Raw genomic sequence first — 19194 nt, 5'->3', positions numbered from 1 at the left:
ATGAGTCTTATAGATATGTAAGCATTGTGCCTTTCTGCTCTCCTGGAGTCTCTTCTTAATTTTACAATGGATGTACTATTTCTCCATGGGGCTTTAATTATCCCAGAGACAGCCTTTGTTTTTAAAGGAGCAGCGAAGTTAATACATTCAGAGATTCTGAGACTAAAATCCTCAACATAAGTGTCTACAGAAGGGGAGGTGAGACGACATGAGCTCCATGAAGGTCGCGGCAGATTGACAGTTCTCTTATCACACACAGTTTTGGAGCATACGGAAATCTCAGAAAAGACACAATAGTGGTCAGATCTACAATCTGTGGGTGGCTGACGGTGAAGCCCCATGAGATCACCAGATCGAGTGTGTGACCATGTTTGTGTGTGTTTTGGCCAGTTACACGCTGCATAAGGCCAAATGAGTTAAGTAACTCTGTGAAATGAATAGAGGATGGATCAGAAATGACATCCATATGGATATACACTGGAACATCACCAGTGATTAAGGGTCATTCAGAGCCAAATCAATCACATTTTGGAAACTTCCTTTGGCTCCTTTGGCTTGTTAAAGGGGTCATGAATTGAGAAATCAACTTTCCCTTGAGCTTTTGATATGTAAAATGTCATGGTAATATAAAAATGATATGATTAAAAATGTTTTTTATATGTGAGAGTATTGCATTGCAACTGAACATAGCCTACCATAGCACGCTGTCACAGGCTGGAGAATCCTTTATTTGTGGTTCTTGGTGTGCGTTGTTCACTCTCTTGGCTTGATATGTGAAGTTTTATTGACTTATTTTGGGAGGAGAACGTCCAGATAATTACATTTACATTTACATTTAATCATTTAGCAGACGCTTTTATCCAAAGCGACTTACAAAAAAGGGGAGAGTAATAGAAGCAACGGAACAGACAAGGCCAAAAACCTGTAAGAGCTGTAAGAAATCTCAATTAATTAGCACAGTACACAACATTTCTTTTTTTTTTTTTTTTTTTTTTTATAGCCATCTACAACAAATACTCATGTACGCCAAATGCTGAACACTGGATTTTGATAGCTATGATAACAACCCATTAGGACTAAGGCTGTTGCCCCAGCTGTTGTCGTTAATGCGGATTCAGTGGCCCAATGGGTTGGTTTTGTATTCTAGCTAAACGCGCAGCAATAGCCATCTACAACAAAAACTCACGTACGCAAAATACAGAACACTGGATTTTGGTAGCTGTGATAACTATGTAACATACCCGCCTGAAGGCACAAATCCGGATGAGAGACGTAGATATGATCAGTAAGTGCTATTCTGTATTGGTCAAGTGCAAATGGAAAAGATGTGTCTTAAGATGTTTTTTAAGAATGGCTACAGACTCGGCAGCACGAACTGAGATCGGCAGGTCATTCCACCAGGAATAATTAAACCTAACTAAACCTAAACCTAACTATTGTAATGCCCTTCTTGTCGGAGTTTCCAAATCTTGTATTAACAAACTTCAATATTTGCAAAACTCTGCAGCTAGAGTTTTATCTGGGGCCAGGGCAGTTGATCACATAACGAATGCTTTGGAATCATTACATTAGCTTCCAGTCAAATTTCGTGTTGATTTTAAAGTCCTGATGTTAACATATAAGGCATTGCATGGTTTGGCTCCTCAGTACTTAACCAAGCTTTTAATACCATACACGCCTAGCTGCAACCTGCGTTCTTCTCGGAGTGGGCTTTTAGTCGTTCCTAAAACGCGGCTTCGATCGAGGGCTGATATGGCTTTCTCATCTTATGCCCCCAAATTGTGGAATTCTCTCCCGTCTGACATCAGGGAAGCACATTCTATAGTCAGTTTTAAAACACATCTTAAAACATTTTTTTTTCAGGATCAGGAACCTTAGATTGGTTCTCCGGGTTCGGGCAAAAATTCAGACAGCACACCAAATACACATCATCTTTACCCAATTTCATTTAATGTACGTGTAAACGTGTAAAAAAAACACAATCGGAAGTTTCAGTCATGCTGTCGGCAATTTACTTTGTGTTTTTGTGTTTGTGTTTGTGTTAGTGTGTGTGTGTGTGTGTGTGTGTGTGTGTGTGTGTGTGTGTGTGTGTGTGTGTGTGTGTGTGTGTGTGTGTGTGTGTGTGTGTGTTAGTGTGTTTGTGTATGTGTGTGTGTGTGTGTGTGTGTGTGTGTGTGTGTGTGTGTGTGTGTGTGTGTGTGTGTGTGTGTGTGTGTGTGTGCGTCCCAGCTAAAGGTCATGTCGTTCTCATCTTCAGGTGCAGATGGGGATGAAGCTTCCAGCAGTATTTCCACGTTAGAGCGATCGTTAGCCGCCCGCAGGCCGACGCGCACCAAGATGATGATCCCAATGGACTCTCAGCCCAGCAACACACGTGAGATCACACCTACAACACACACTGCAAAAAATGCTTTCCTTACTCAGTATTTGTGTCTTGTTTCTTGTCAAAATATCAAAAGATTCTTACATTAAGAAACATTTAAGACAAGTTAAAATAATCTGCCAATGGGGTGAGAACAAAAATCTTGTTTTCTGTTTGAATTAAGATTATTTTTCTCACCCCATTGGCAGATTATTTATCTTATTTTAAGCAAAAACTCTCTTCATTTTGAGTTATTTTTTCCCCAAACAAGACAATTACTTTTGCTTGTCTAGTAAATGCATCTTGATGTAAGAACTATTAGATATTTAGACTGGAAACAAGACAACATGACTGAGTGAGAAGAGCAGTTTTTGCAGTGCAGCAGGATGGATTCTGACCGCTCTGAAAGTGAAAAATCGTTCCTGTGTGTTATGCTGTGGACTTCATTATTCTCTTTAGAAATGATTTTAAAGAAAAGCGATTATATAAATGTTTAGGTTATGCACAGGTCTTTAGTGTGTGTTTTGGTTGTGAATACTGAGCTCTTCCATTATGATCCGACACGACAACACCTTATACTATATCATGGATTTACACGCATATCAGAAAGAAAAACTCCACAAAAACCCATGAAATTACAGGCGGTTTGCTTTTCTGAAGTCAGTGTGGGATTGACAAGCGGAGGGAAAGCTGGCGGGAATGGGATTTCCGGCACTCGTTTGTGTGTCTGACCCAACTTTACTAATCCAGTTTAGCCGTATCAACTTGCAGACAGATCAGCGTCAGCCTGAAGGCTGTCACACACACACACACACACACACACACACACACACACACACACACACACACACACACACACACACTGCAGAAAACCATGCATTTCCAGCACAAACATTCTTAAAGGGATAGTTCACCCAAAAATGAAAATGTGCTGAGCCCCAGTGCGTCCAACATGTAGGTGTGTGTGTTTCTTCAGGAGAACACAGATGAAGATTTTAACTCAACCGTTGCTGTGTGTCGGTCATATAATGATGTGAATGGGGAACAATTCTATGAAAGTAAAAAAAACATGCTTAGACAACATGCACAAAGAGCCCTGCTGCTCATGAGGACACACTGATGTCTTAAGACACGAACCGATCAGTTTGTGTGAGAAATCGAGCCGTATTTATATTATTTTTTATCTTAAATACAGCGCTATGTATAACAGAACGCGCTTCACTTCCGGTCGATCAATACACACGCTCTGGATATATATGAGCCAAAGCGTTTATATTGACCTTACCGGAAGTGAAGTGTGTGAAGGCTGCTGGATATAGCGCTGTATTTGAGGTAAAAAATATATTTCTGCACTTTTCTTACTTATTATTTTTATCTTGTTTCTAGTCGAAATATCAAAAAATTATTACAATAAGAAACATTTACTAGACAAGCAAACATTATTGTCTTGTTTTGGGGGAAAATAACTCAAAATTAAAGCTACACTGTATAACTTTATTTGTTTATTCTTAGCTAAAAACACTTAGTTCTTCCCGTGCTGTGATTGGACAGCAGCTTAGCACGTTGCCCGGAAAGGTCCCGCCTCTTAGGGTAGATACACGCGCTCAATGTTACTGCAAAAATGTCTATATTGCCTTATCAATTTGAGCCGGAATCAGACCCGGAGAATATCGAAGAGGATCGATTACAACCTGCTCAGGAAAGACTTTAGCTGGATGTTTCAGAACGGTCAGCTGTCTATTCAGGAGTTTAAACTGATCATTACAAACACCAACAATCGATGGTGTCTGAATCAATTACTACACTTTTATATGCTACGTTTTTCGGATTAGTTTCAATGACCATCTAACGTTAGTTAACAAAGCTAAACAGCGTTGCACTTTGTGTCATGAGTTACATAAACTGTTAAACGGACCGACTTAATAAAATACACTTAAGGGTTGTGGTCCATAAACAACACCTTCTCCAGACAAAGAGGAACTGCGTCATCTCTTAAGAATAATCTTTCTGCGAATCCGGCATTAAACTGACTGAGATTGAGGAAGCAGTCCTCAGCAAAATGTGCTGCACATAGTTTTAAATTGTGATTATAATTTTCCAGAACCGAGTTAACCATAAACTGTAGCCATTGATCTCTCCGTGCAGCGTTCGTGGGAAGGCCAAACAAAGGTGATCTGACTCCGGGATGAAAATAACAGCGTTTCAATGGCATGGCCACAAACACACTCTACAAAAACAACGCTTCCTATTCTCGACCTGCGAGAGCAAAAGGACAACGCCCCCGAATGTGCGTGTTCTTGTGGGCGGAGCTTTAGTCAACAAACGGTTCTAGTGACGTCATCGCAGCGGTGTAGTCCAAACCGGCCGCTCGCTGTCGGCTTTGAAAGGGAACTTCTGTTAAATAAAATATCTCGCTTGGCATTCAACTTTGAGCTTTATAATTTTACAGGTATTATTTATGCTCTAGCAGCAACATTACACACTAACTAAAGTTTGAAGATAGAATCGCGAAGAACGGGACCTTTAAGATTATTTTTCTCACCCCATTGGCAGATTATTTATCTTATTTTAAGCAAAAACTCTCTTCATTTTGAGTTATTTTCCCAAAACAAGACAATTACTGTTGCTTGTCTAGTAAATGTTTCTTGTTTTGAGAATTTTTAGATGTTTGGACGAGAAACAAGACAAAAATACTGAGTAAGAAGAGCATTTACCGCAGAAGCAAACTACGAATAGATTGAATGTTTTCTCAGGGCAGCCGAACACTAGCGAGTGAATGTGAATATGAGCTGTCAGTCCTTTCATAAGGGCTTGTTTGGTGTGTTCTGATTCTTCATATGCCAGCTTGTGACGCTCTGCTGCTTTCCTCCTAGTTTGATTTCGTCCCTTAAGCGTCTCCTCTTTGACCTCCTGCTGGGATTCTTCACCCGCCGCATCCTGCCTGTTTATTACGCTCCTCCTTCCTGTTCCTCAGACAGCATGAAAGAAGCTTCATCTCTATCCTCTGGGAAAACTAGAAAAGATTTTAAAAGCCAGGATTATTGATTGGGGAAAATCCCTGGGAGGAAGTTGAATATGAGAGTTGTCTCTCTCTGATAAATTAAAATAAGCTGATAACATCACTGTTTACTCCAGAACGACTGTACAGCCAAATCTAATTCTGCTGCAGTATTGTCCTGTTTAACACTGAAGCTGCTCTGACACAATCGGCGCTGGAGAAGAGCGATAGAAATAAAGATGATTGATTGATTGATGAGAGTCATCAACTAACTGCTGCATATCTACAGAAGTTCCTCTAATTGTTAACCCGTGGGGTTTAATCTGGAGTCGGCCCACCCTCTCTAACAGCTCCAGCTCTTCTGGGAAGGCTTTCCTCAAGGTTTAGGAGTGTGTTTATGGGGATTTTTGCCCATTCTTCTAGAAGCTCATTTGTGAGGTCAGGCACTGATGTTGGACGAGAAGGCCTGGCTCTCAGTCTCCGCTCTAATTCATCCCAAAGCTGTTCTATCGGGTTGAGCTCAGGACTCTGTGCAGGCCAGTCCAGTTCCTCCACACCAAACTCCTCATCCATGTCTTTATGGAGCGACGCTTTGTGCACTGGAGCGCAGTCATGCTGGGACAGGAAGGGGCCGTCCACAAACTGATCCCACAAAGTCAGGAGCGTGGAATTGTCCAAAATGTCTTGGTGAAGCATTAAGAGTTCCTTTCACTGGAGCTAAGGGGCCAACCCCTGAAAAGCAACCCCACCCCATAATCCCCCTTCCACCAATCTTTACACTTGGCCTAATGCAGTCAGGCGAGTCCCGTTCACCTGGCGACGGCCAAACCCAGACTCGTCCATGGGATTGTCAGACTGAAGCGTGATTGGTCGCTCAGAGAACACGTCTCACTGCTCTAGAGTCCAGTGGCGGCTGCTTTACTCCACTGCATCCCACGCTTTGCATTGCTCTTGGTGATGTAAGGCTTGGATGAGCTGCTCGGCCATGGAAACCCATTCCATGAAGCTCTCTCCGCTGTTCTTGAGCTCATCTGAAGGCCACAGGAGTCTGGAGGTCTGGAGCTGTTGACTCTGCAGAAAGCTGGAGACTTCTGCGCACTGTGACCCTCAGCATGCGCTGACCCCGCTCTGGGATTTAACACTTCGTGGCTGAGTTGCTGTTGTCCCCAATGGCTTCCTCTTTGTTCTAATCCCACTAACAGTTGAGCGTGGAATATTTAGTAGTGAGGAAATGTCAGGAATGGCCTTATTGCACAGGTGTCAGCCTATCACGGCCCCACGCTTGAGTTCACTGAGCTCCTGAGAGCGACCCATTCTCGCACTAATGTGTGTAGAAGCGTCTGCAGGCCGAGAGCTGGAGTTATACACCTGTGGCCATGAAGAGACTGAACACCTGAACTCAGGGATCTGGAGGAGCGGCCCAATACTTTTGCCAATATAGTACAGCTGTTATATCTTGCTTGATACAGAATTTATATTAAACAAAAAATATCAACACTGTAAAAAGTAAAGTTGGTTTTACTTTAAAAACTGAGTAACCTGGTTGCCATACAATTTTGAGTTTATTGAAATTAAAAATTTGAGTTGATGCAATGAAGGAAATTTGTTTAATAAATAGAAACTTAAAATATTATTTTATCTGAACCACGTAAAAAAAGTCATAAATCATGAAAATAGCACAATTTGGCTGCGTCATCACAAATAAAACACACAATTACCCAATATGCTCACAACATCTTTTAATAATATTTGAATAAAGGTTGTTGATTCTTAAAAAATGTTCATTGTATTAACTCAAAATTTTAATTTCAATGAACCAGGCAACCAGGTAACTTATTTTTTAGATATTTTTTTACAGTGCAGATATGATTACCACAGGCGTAAACTGAAAAAACCCATTATAAAACGAATGTGAGATCATCCCTGCCCCAGCCAATCACGATGTCTGTTTAATGTCGTGATGCCTTATATGGTCATGTTCTCATCACACTGTAAAAAATTATTTAGAAAATAAGTTACCTGGTTGCCTGGTTCATTGAAATTAAAATTTTGAGTTAATACAATGAACATTTTTTGAGATTCGACAACCTTTATTCAAATATTATTAAAAGATGTTGTAAGCATATTGGGTAATTGTGTGTTTTATTTGTGATGACGCCGCCAAATTGTGCTATTTTCATGATTTATCACGTGTTTTATGTGGTTCAGATACAATAATATTTTGAGTTTATATTTATTAAACAAAATTTTCTTCATTTTATCAACTCAAATTTTTAATTTCAATAAACTCAAAAATTTAAGGCAACCAGGCTACTCACTTACTTTAAGATAAACCAACACTTAATCTCACACTGCAGATGTAATTTTCCTCGCGCTCTTGGACGTTCCTCCTGACCTGCTTATTTGTCATCCAGATTTCGTTGACCCGTCGTGATGTCCGGTTGAATTTCACGCTTTTAATCTGAACCCAAACCAGGATCAGGCCACCCTTGACTATTGATTTGGGAAATGAGTTCAGACACGTTCAATAAACACACAGTCAAAATACTGCACATCTGCACGGCAAAAAATGCTCTTCTTCCTCAGTATTTTTGTCTTGTTTCCAGTCCAAACATCTAAACATTCTTAAAACAAGAAGTATTTACTAGACAAGCAAAAGTAATCGACTTACTTTGGTAAAAATAACTCTAAATGAAGAGAGTTTTTGCTTAAAATTAGATAAATAATCTGCCAATGGGGTGAGAAAAATAATCTTAATTCAAACAGAAAACAAGATTATTATTCTCACCCCATTGGCAGATTATTTATTTACATTTATGCATTTGGCAGACGCTTTTATCCAAAGCGATTTACATAGCATTTTTAAGGTACACATTTTACTTTTTTTTTTTTTGTCAATTCTTGCTTTCCCTGGGAATCGAACCCATGACTTTGGTGTTGCTAACGCCACGCTCTACTGGTTGAGCTACAGGATTTATCTTATTTTAGGCAAAAACTCTCTTCATTTAGAGTTATTTTTAAGACAGGAAGCAAAAATATCTCATGTTGTTTTACTGGTCTAGTAAATGCATCTTGATTTAAGAATTTTTAGATATTTAGACTAGAAACAAGACAAAAATACTGAGTAAGAAGAGCATTTGGAGGTTTTTCTGCAGACGTTATGGTACTGTAGCCGTGAGCTGCTCACCACAATGCTGGTTATTTTGTATTTTTCTATCCTGAAACATTAGAATGCACACAATGTAGGCAAACCTCTCCCACACACACACACACACACACACAGATAGAGTTTGCAGTCAATCAGCAGTTGCTAGTCTGGGGCAGTTTAGTAGATAGAAATCTCAACACTTCAGGCAATTTGTCAGTCCCGTCTCTCTCTCTCTCTCTCTCTCTCTCTCTCTCTCTCTCTCTCTCTCTCTCTCTCTCTCTCTCTCTCTCTCTCTCTCTCTCTCTCTCTCTCTCTCTCTCTCTCTGTGAGGTTTTCAATGTCAAGGTCAGCATTCCTTTGCTCCTGTGAAGCTGCAGTCAGTTTTTGTGGCTTCTTCTTCCTCTTCATCTTCATCTGCTCCTTCTTCTTCCTCCTCCTCTTTCTCTTAATATTCCTCTTCCTCTTTATTTTCATCTTCATCTGCTTCATCTTCCTCCTCCTCTTTCTCTTCATCTTCCTCTTCCTCCTCCTCTTCCTCCTCCTCTTCCTCCTCTTCCTCTTCCTCCTCCTCTTCCTCGTCCTCTTCATCTTCTTCCTCTTCCTCTTCCTCTTCATCTTTCTATTCCTCCTCCTCTTCCTCTTCCTCTTCTTCCTCTTCCTCTTCTTCCTCTTCCTCTTCTTCCTCTTCCTCTTCCTCTTCATCATCATCTTCTCTCTCATATCCTGATGTTGTTTTCTTCAGGGTTTGTTAATCGAGTGTCTGTAGGGCTCCTGCCGTTTCCTGCTCGATGGATCGCCGTTATTGACCGCCTTTAAATAGACTAATGGGGGTCTGCATTTCACTTGCTAGGGTCTGAATTCTAAACACTTTTCCTCTTGTAGGTGTTTAAATATTTATACATGATTTATGATTGGAGTGAATCAACCTGCCTCGGTTAACAGAGGCTTCTAAAATAAACTCCAGACTCTTACACTGCAAAAAATGCTTTTCTTTCTCAGTATTTTTGTCTTGTTTCTAGTCCAAACATCTAAAAATTCTTAAAACAAGAAGTATTTACTAGACAAGCAAAAGTAATTGTCTTGTTTTGGGGAAAAATAACTCAAAATGAAGAGAGTTTTTGCTTAAAATAAGATAAATAATCTGCCAATGGGGTGAGAACGTTTCTGTTTGAATGAAGTTTATTTATCTTATTTTCCGATATATTAACTCTCCCTCCTCTGAACTTGTCCAAACCATCTCATCCTGGCCTCTCTAGTTTTGTCTCCATCCTCGTCACTCCCAAAGAGAACCTCAACATCTTCAGCTCTGCTACCTCCAGCTCTTCCTCCTGTCTTTTCCTCAAACCATACACCATCGCTGGCCTCACTATGGTCCTGTACACCTTTCCTTTCATTCTTGCTGGTACTTTTTTATCACACAACAGACCTGACACTTTTCTACACCCATTCCAACCTGCCTGCACACGCTTCTTCATGTCTTTTCCACACTCCCCATTGCTCAGGACTGTTGACCCTAAGTTCTTTAAATCCTGCACCTTCTTTACAACATTACACATTAAAGAAAGAGAGCAGAATGGGACTAGCCTGACAAGCCGGAGCCACATCCAGATGTTTGGTCTGGAAACTCCCCATTGACGGCTCAATCTGAGGGGCGGATAAACGGCTGTCTGTCAAACTCCCTCTGCACGCGATAGGATAGCGCTACACCAACCAGAGCAACGAAGGTGAAGCGGAGCTGAAACATTCGCCGTATCCGGTCGGCTAAACTCTGAACACATCTTCCCTTCTTCAGAATGACTTCAGTGCCGTTCTTTGTTCTTTTCTCAGAGAAAAGCTGAACTCAAGTCTTCCAGAGTCGCGGTCAAAGCTGATTCTACAGACCGCCGTTCACCAGTTTCTGTGTTTACTAGACGCACGCAAATGCAACTCGCCCGTTATTATATTAAGCCCCGCCCACTGACTCTATACACGATGTGATTGGCCCGACCAGAGTTTGGTTTTTACAGCTTAGACGTGTATTGAGAGTTGCTAGACGACTTTAGTGGCAAATTAGATTGGCTGCTGCTAGGGTGCGTCTAGATTTCTAGGGTAAAATGGGACCTCTATAACAGATTCAAGAACCATTGGATGCTTTAGAGAACCCCAGTGATTGCATTCATTTCTTGTGTCTTATATGTTCTTATACACGGCTCTGTGAAATACTTGATTCTGATTGGTCCATCGCTCATTCCAGCGGTGTGTTATTTCCAGATAACACACACCGCTCATCCGGGTACTGCGAGTTATCTTGACCGGTTCTACTTCTGTGCTTAACGCTGGCGCCATCTTGTGGCTTAAACAGCCGTGGGCTACAATGGAAGACTTCAAGGCGGGTTTCCTTTATAAAGTTTTAAATATGGATATTTTTCTGACACAAACGCATCGATTGGAATCAGAAGGCTCTATTAACCCATCGGAGTCGTGTGGAGCACGTTATTTGACGGACAGCTGCATTTAATGGACTTCAGAAACAGCTCCAACTACTGCTGGGATTAACGTTAGCCTGGACTTTTTAAATATAACTCTGATTGTATTTGTCTGACAGAAGAATGTCATAAACACCTATAATGACCTGAGGGTGAGTAAATCATAGGCTTGGGTTCATCTTTGGCTGAACTAACCCTTTCAGCATTCATTCTCAACATTTAGCAGCGATAGATAAAGGCTTAAAGCAGGCTGGAGCTGTTTTTCTTCGCGGAAGCTTTGCGTAAGAGCTGATAAAATATTTAATCTCAAGACAATATTTTGTGCATGTCTAATTTATTTGAGACTAGTAGGCGTGTAATAAGCGGGATAATGTCCACCCAGCCAGTTGTTATCGCAGAATAAACCCCTTTTGAGTGATGTATGATGTAAGATCTAAACCTGATCAATCTGTCGGGGTTTATTCTGCGATAACAACTGGCTGGGTGGACATTATCCCTTTCTTATGACGTGTGTGTTTGTGTTGTATTGCAGCGGTGGTCAGTGCCATCCCGGTGCCCACACTGGAGAGCAGTCAGTATCCGGGCATCCTGCCCTCGCCCACCTGTGGCTTCAGCCCTCACCCAAAGTTCACCCTGCGGCCGATGCCATTCTCCACACTCACCGTGGACCGCGGATACGCTGCCGGTAAGGCCTCTGTGCTTCAGAAACCCTGTTCTAGAGGGTCCTAGGAAATCTGAGAGAAAATTAACCAAATGTGTTTTGGTAAATGGACTGCATTTATATAGCGCTTTCAACAGACCCTATGGCCATCCAAAGCGCTTTACATATTGCCTCACATTCACCCATCTACGGCAGTGTCAGCCATGTAAGGCTCATCCCGCTCGTCGGGAGCAGCTGGGGTTAGGTGTCTTGCTAAAGGACACCTCGACACTTGGTCAGGTGGAGCCGGGGATCGAACCATTACCCTTCCGGTTTGTAGACAACCTACATGATCCACTGAGCCGCCACAACAGTTTTCAGGGCTTTTAAAAAATCTTGGTAACACTTTAGTTTAATGGCCCTTATTTAACATTAACTAATAATGAACTGCACTTATTTACACTCACCTAAAGGATTATTAGGAGCACACACTAATACTGTGTTTGACCCCCTTTGGCCTTCAGAACTGCCTTAATTCTCCGTGGCATTGATTCAACAAGCTGCTGAAAGCATTCTTTAGAAATGTCGGCCCATATTGATAGGAGAGCATCTTGCAGTTGATGGAGATTTGTGGGATGCACATCCAGGGCACGAAGCTCCCGATCCACCACATCCCAAAGATGCTCTATTGGGTTGAGATCTGGGGACTGTGGCGGCCATTTTAGTTCAGTCAACTCATTGGCATGTTCAAAAAACCAATCTGAAATGATTGGAGCTTTGTGACATGGTGCATTATCCTGCTGGAAGTAGCCATCAGAGGATGGGCACATGGTGGTCATAAAGGGATGGACATGGTCAGAAACAATGCTCAGGTCGGCCGTGGCATTTAAACGATGCCCAATTGGCACTAAGGGGCCTAAAGTGTGCCAAGAAAACATCCCCCACACCATTACACCACCACCACCAGCCTGCACAGTGGGAACAAGGCATGATGGATCCATGTTCTCATTCTGTTTACGCCAAATTCTGACTCTACCATCTGAATGTCTCAACAGAAATCGAGACTCATCAGACCAGGCAACATTTCTCCAGTCTTCAACTGGCCAATTTTGGTGAGCTTGTGCAAATTGTCGCCTCTTTTTCCTATTTGTAGTGGAGATGAGTGGTACCCGGTGGGGTCTTCTGCTGTTGTAGCTCATCCGCCTCAAGGTTGTGTGTGTTGTGGCTTCACAAATGCTTTGCTGCATACCTCGGTTGTAACGAGTGGTTATTTCAGTCAAAGTTGCTCTTCTATCAGCTTGAATCAGTCGGCCCATTCTCCTCTGACCTCGAGCATCAACAAGGCATTTTCTCCCACAGGACTGCTGCAGACTGGATGCTCTTCCCTTTTCACACCATTCTTTGTAAACCCTAGAAATGGTTGTGTGTGTAAATCCCAGTAACTGAGCAGATTGTGAAATACTCAGACCGGCCCGTCTGGCACCAACAACCATGCCACGCTCAAAACGGCTTAAATCACCTTTCTTTCCCATTCTGACATTCAGTTTGGAGTTCAGGAGATTGTCTTGACCAGGACCACACCCCTAAATGCACTGAAGAACTGCCATGTGATTGGCTGATTAGATAATCGCATTAATGAGAAATTGAACAGGTGCTCCTAATAATCCTTTAGGTGAGAGTATCTTTGTTCATGTCGATTTTAACATTTACTAATGCTTGTTAACATTAGTTAATGCTCTGTGAACTAGCATGAACAAACCATGAACAGATGTATTTTTATTAACTAACATTAATAAAGAAGAACAAATATAGTAACAAATGAACTGCTCATGTTAGTTATTACATTAACTCTTGTTAACTAATGACCATTATTCAAGAGTGTTACCAAAATCTTTTATTTACAACTTCAGAAAAGCATTTTTTACAGTGTAGAAGGATTGACCAGTCACAACACAGCAAGACAAGCGTCTGTTTTATCCGTGTGGTTTATAGATGAAGGCGTCCCTGAGTAAACCAGGCCTCTCCTTGTGTTGTCTCTCTGTTTTTGTCTGAGCATTAAATGAGTTTGTTAGCAGCAGAAGAAATTGATTTGATTTGGTTCTTTGGCAGCAGCTGCGAGTCTGTTTGCTTCATTGAAATAAATGACGTTTTCTAAGAGGCTCTTAGTGAGCAGCACAAACAACAGGGAAGAAAAGTTCACAGAGACTTTGAGTGTAAATGTCCACTGGTGCGGATGAAACCCGAGCGCCGGAGGTCTGGATCACGGTTACCATCAACATGTATTTGCTTGATTACAGCTGGAAAAATACAACCTTGAGCTACAGTCGGTATCATTTATTTTCTTTGAGGTAAAACACATTGAAACTCTGTCTAATGCATCACATCAATAGCTAGTCTTGACCTGTGATTGGTTGTAGTTTTTCCCTCTAAAGCCCTATTCAGACGGGGTTAGTTTAACATGGCATTAAATATTTAACATTAATATTACCAGAGTCTGTGAATTTAGTCCCGTCCGAATGGGCCATCTCGGTACACTGCAAAAAATGCTCTTCTTACTCAGTATTTTTGTCTTGTTTCTAGTCAAAATATCAAAAAATTATTACATTAAGAAACATTTAATCTGCCAATGGGGTAAGAAATATAATCTTGTTTTCTGTTTGAATAAAGATTATTTTTCTCACCTCATTGGCAGATCAATTAGCCTGTTTTTAAGCAAAAACTCTCTTCATTTTGATATTTTTCCCCAGAAAACAAGAACAAATATCTTATTTAATTTTACTTATCTAGTAAATGCATCTTGATTTAAGAATTGTTAGATATTTAGACTGGAAACAAGACAAAAATACTAAATAAGAAGAGCATTTTTTGCAGTGTAGACCTCTTTTGTTGATTAGCTGAGTACTCTCCACCTGTGCCCATTATTTGATCAGGCGCCTCCTGAACCTTGTTTAATAGAAACATCATTTATTTGTATAATGTTGAGTTTTTCCCAAGCGTTCTGCTGTTGTGTGTGTTTCTCAGCGATGGCAGCAGAGGGCGCTGCTCCAATGGCCCAACAGCAGCCGCTGATTCCCACAGCGCAGTCGGAGCCTCCGGGGCCGGAAGAGATTCCCAGCCGCACCATCCCAACCGCATGCGTTCGGCCCACACATCCACTCCGCAGCTTCACCAACCCACTCCTGCCTCCACCCATGGGCACCATCGAACCTAAAGTCTACAATCCCATGACAGGTGAGTACCCCTCATTCAGAGTCATATTAGTGCGCTAGAATCATCAGCACAATGATTGTCTCTTCTTCTCTATTGTGCCGTATATGAGAATTAATCGCTTCACAAACAAGAGCAAATGTAGGCGAGGTGAATACCTGTCATTCAGATTCATATTAGTGTGCTAGTTCATATGAGAGAGAAGCAGAAATGGAAGTTGTCCTGGTCTTTTCTTCTCTATTGTGCTGTATATGCGAGTTAATCGCTTCACAAACAAGAACAAATAAACCATCGAGCATAAACAGGGCTCTACATAACGCCCATTTTGGGCGCATTTACGCCTAAAAATTACTGTGTGCGACTGTGAAAAAATATTTAGGCGCACCGGTGCGAGTGACCTGATCGATTCTCATGAATGGATGTTTACAATCGGAATAAAAACTACAACACTGAGTGAATCAACACTGAGAAACTGTTAGGCTATGTTTCCTACTGCAATCAACTGCTTTTCATGGCTTCAGTCAGCAGAATAAGTGCAAAAACGTGTGCGACGGACTACACTTCAAACAACGATTGTTTACAACGATTGAAGTGAAACGTGTGTGACGACGCAGCCATACGCACTTTACCAGACGCCTCGCGCTGTTTATTTACAGCCAAATCAAAATTAACTGGATATACCACATTTGGATTATCATAAACAAGCCCAGAAATTAGCGGATGCTTGGGGCATAAATGCCATCAAACAATAATGTATTAATAATACATTTACAAAAGCCCTTGAGTTAATCTTTATCACACATGCTGTTTAAAAAAAATACTAAATGTATAATGAGCGAGTATATCATGAAGATTTTTTCCAAACCGGGTTTTTGTCTTATTCTGAATCACTGTACACACAAGACAAGTTATTCCCGCTGCGGATTAGCACCATATCTGCATGACTCACCACAAACAGAGAGAAGTAGATCCGGCTGCAATGTTCTCCCGCGAGACGCATGCGGTTCTGTTTATGAAGCGCCAGAGCGCCAAAAGTTACAGCTTGCTATAGCTCCGAATATTGGCATGATTGCATGTGTGATACTGATCTCGTACAAAAATCTAATAGACAAGTTGATATTAATTAACAACGTTTTAGCCACAGCACTGTCTATTTGTGAAAATCAAAGCCACACCAGAACTGATTCGCATCTCCAAGCGATTCGATTCAAATGAATCTGTGTTTTGAACTATTGACTGAATGACTTGCCGCCAACTACTGGCGGTTTTATTTTCATATTTATACTTTGCATGGACTTTTTTTATTTAAAATATTAAACTTTTAAAGTTTAATTTGTACATATTTTTAAATTCAAAAACTTATATGTAAAACATTCATACAACATTAACTCATGCATTAAATGCATAGGTGTTTGATTGTATGAAGTCCAGTTCTGCTTTGTGTGTGTGTGTGTGTGTGTGTGTGTGTGTGTGTGTGTGTGTGTGTGTGTGTGTGTGTGTGTGTGTGTGTGTGTGTGTGTGTGTGTGTGTGTGTGTGTGTGTGTGTGTGTGTGTGTGTGTGTGTGTGTGTGTGTGTGTGTGTGTGTGTGTGTGTGTGTGTGTGTGTGTGTGTATTTGTGCTGTACTCTCAGAAGTTAATTATAATATTGTCAGAATTATGTTGAATTTATGAAATTGACAGATGATGCATACATTTAATAAGATTAGAAAACATTGCTCTTATAATGGTAAAAATGACCCTGGACATTAAAGGACAAATATCGTCCTGTAATGGGAAAGTTATAATTGGAATGTGTTTGATGGATTAGAATGTGCTCCTAAATTTTTGACTGTGCTCCTAAATTTTTTTAATTAGGAGCACAAGTGCTCCTCAAGAAAAAAGTTAGCGTAGAGCCCTGATAAAGTCTACAATCCCATGACAGGTAAATACCCATCATTCAGATTCATATGAGTGTGCTCCTTTACTGGAGTCCTGTACTGAAGTTCACTGTTTGAGTCTCTGTGCTTTACTGGAGTATTATTTTTTCTGTAATCTTCTGACTTTAACTTCACTCCATCTGAAAGACAAATATCGTCCTCTTTACTCCACTACATTTCTATCAAGGTCCTCGAAGTGGAAAGTCGTTTCTGTCGCAGCTTTGAAAGTCAGTGATGATTTTTTTCTTCTTTAAAAGGTGTTTGGGTTTTTGCAGAAAGCCTTTCAGGAATCACTCTTGTAGAGTCTCGTGAAGTTCAATGATTTCACAGCATTTATTAAACACTGATTTATAGTTTAGAGCAAAATGACGGAAGAAGACGGATGTCCAAATGCTCATTTAGTGGAGGATTCACATAAACAAAGTTGATTCTGTCTTCAGTGAAGGTGAACAGTGTGAGAATATCAGATGTGTATCAGTGTATTGGATCCGTGCATTCGGCCTTAAAGTGACAGCAGCTTTGTAACTTTTCTACAAGTATTTAAATGAGTTTAAGTTAGTCGTCTGCTAGTGTGTCAGATGGAGCGTCACTGACTGGCTTAAACCATGATGGCATAATGTGCATTTATACAACTATAATACAATAATGCGGCGACATAAAGAAGGACATTTACTTTTGATAACAAATACTTCTGTACTTTTACTTCAGTAAAAATCAGTTTTTACAACTTTCACTTGTAACGGAGTAATATTAGACCAGCAGTACTCTTACTCAAGTAATGAAGTCGTGTATTTGTCCAGCTCTGGTGTGCTAGTTCATATGAGAGAGAAGCAGAAATGGAAGTTGTCCTGGTCTTTTCTTCTCTATTGTGCCGTATATGAGAGTTAATCGCTTCACAAACAAGAACAAAATGTAGGCGAGGTGAATTCTAGTCAGAATATGAGTCTGATGCTCATTGGGCTGTGATTATGGGGCGTTTCAACCCAACCAGGAAAGACCTCGATTGGACATACCGACAACCAATCAGAGCAGCAGACCGACGCATAATGTTATAAATGTCAACAGAACTCAACTGCACTGTGTTGCCAAGTCTTTCCCGCCGGTTGTTTTTCATGTCCGCGGGTTGAAGCGACCTCAATTATGGGATATATAACCGTTATGAATCATGAATCGATTCACTGACTCATAACGGTTCGAATCATGAGTCGATTCACTGACTCATAACGGTTCGAATCCTGAATCGATTCACTGACTCATAACGGTTCGAAGCTTTGTTCTGAAATCGGCCATCACTATATAAGTCGTTATTTAGTGTTTTTGCGCACTAACTCTATTCTGGCCTCTTCATCAATGATTGTAGAGCCGCTGTAGTGAGATGGGCTTTGTAACGACGTCTTTAGTGCCTTTATGGGTCTTGAGAGAGGAAATGACATTGGTGTCAATGAAGGCCTTTCTGAGCCATCGGATTTCAACACTAATATCTTCATCTGTGTGTGAAGATGAGCGGAGGTCTGACGGCTGGCCAACCACAGGAGGAATTAATCACACAATTTACACTTCTGGCTGAACTAACCGTTTAACAAAGATAAATAAATGCTTTATAAGTGCAGCTTATTATTAGTTCATGTTAACTAATGACCATTATTCTAAAGTGTGACCCAATATTCCACAAAAACAACAAGAATTGTCCATTTTAAAAAATAATAAGAAAATATCCGTTTATTCCTGTGCTTAGTGAATCCGAGGATCTCGTGGGTCGTCACACTGCCAATAAATGCTCTTCTTTCTCAGTATTATTGTCTTGTTTCTAGTCTAAATATCTAACAAGTCTTACATTAAGAAACATTTACTAGACAAGCAAAAGTAATTGTCTTGTTTTGGGAAAAATAACTCAAAATGAAGAGAGTTTTTGCTTAAAATAAGATAAATAATCTGCCAATGGGGTGAGAAAAATAATCTTGTTTTCTGTTTGAATTAAGATTATTTTTCTCACTCCATTGGCAGATTATTTATCTTATTTTAAACAAAAACTCTCTTCATTTTGAGTTATTTTCCCCAAAACAAGACAATTACTTTTGCTTGTCTAGTAAATGTTTCTAAATGTTAAAATGTTAGATATTTTGACTAGAAACAAGACAAAAATTCTGAGTAAGGGAAGCATTGTTTGCAGTGTGTGTGTAGCCAGAGGGAGAGCTGGTGTGAGTCTCTCGTGTTAAATCAGACAGTGAATAAAGCGCTGTGTTCGTGTGTTTGTGTTCCCATCGGTGGTTGTAATGTTCATCGATTGCAGACTTCATAACGATGTGAAAAACTCTCGAGCGCAGAAGCTCCAGGGCTTCTCCGTCCTCAGAGATCTTCTGCGGCTCTTCTCTCCGGATGTTGGGTCTGGAGCGGGCAGTCGGAGGCAGATATGTTCCCCCGGAGTTAGGATATAATTGGTTTTGCTCAGACCGTTTT

At 40.8% G+C, this 19194-nt stretch overlaps 1 protein-coding gene across 1 annotated transcript in view; it reads left to right on the top strand.

Moving 5' to 3' along the window:
• dcc (DCC netrin 1 receptor) overlaps positions 1 to 19194 on the top strand; it is a 284296-nt gene that overhangs the window by 244085 nt on the left and 21017 nt on the right. Inside the window, exons 25-27 of the mRNA XM_067439804.1 lie at positions 2258 to 2374; positions 11506 to 11658; positions 14635 to 14844. Coding sequence (XP_067295905.1) covers positions 2258 to 2374; positions 11506 to 11658; positions 14635 to 14844 — 480 coding nt within the window. The remainder of the gene's footprint in view (positions 1 to 2257; positions 2375 to 11505; positions 11659 to 14634; positions 14845 to 19194) is intronic.

The sequence above is a fragment of the Pseudorasbora parva genome, chromosome 3 (genome assembly GCF_024679245.1).
Source record: "Pseudorasbora parva isolate DD20220531a chromosome 3, ASM2467924v1, whole genome shotgun sequence".
Lineage (NCBI taxonomy): Eukaryota > Metazoa > Chordata > Actinopteri > Cypriniformes > Gobionidae > Pseudorasbora > Pseudorasbora parva.
This window is presented reverse-complemented; position numbering and strand designations above follow the sequence as displayed.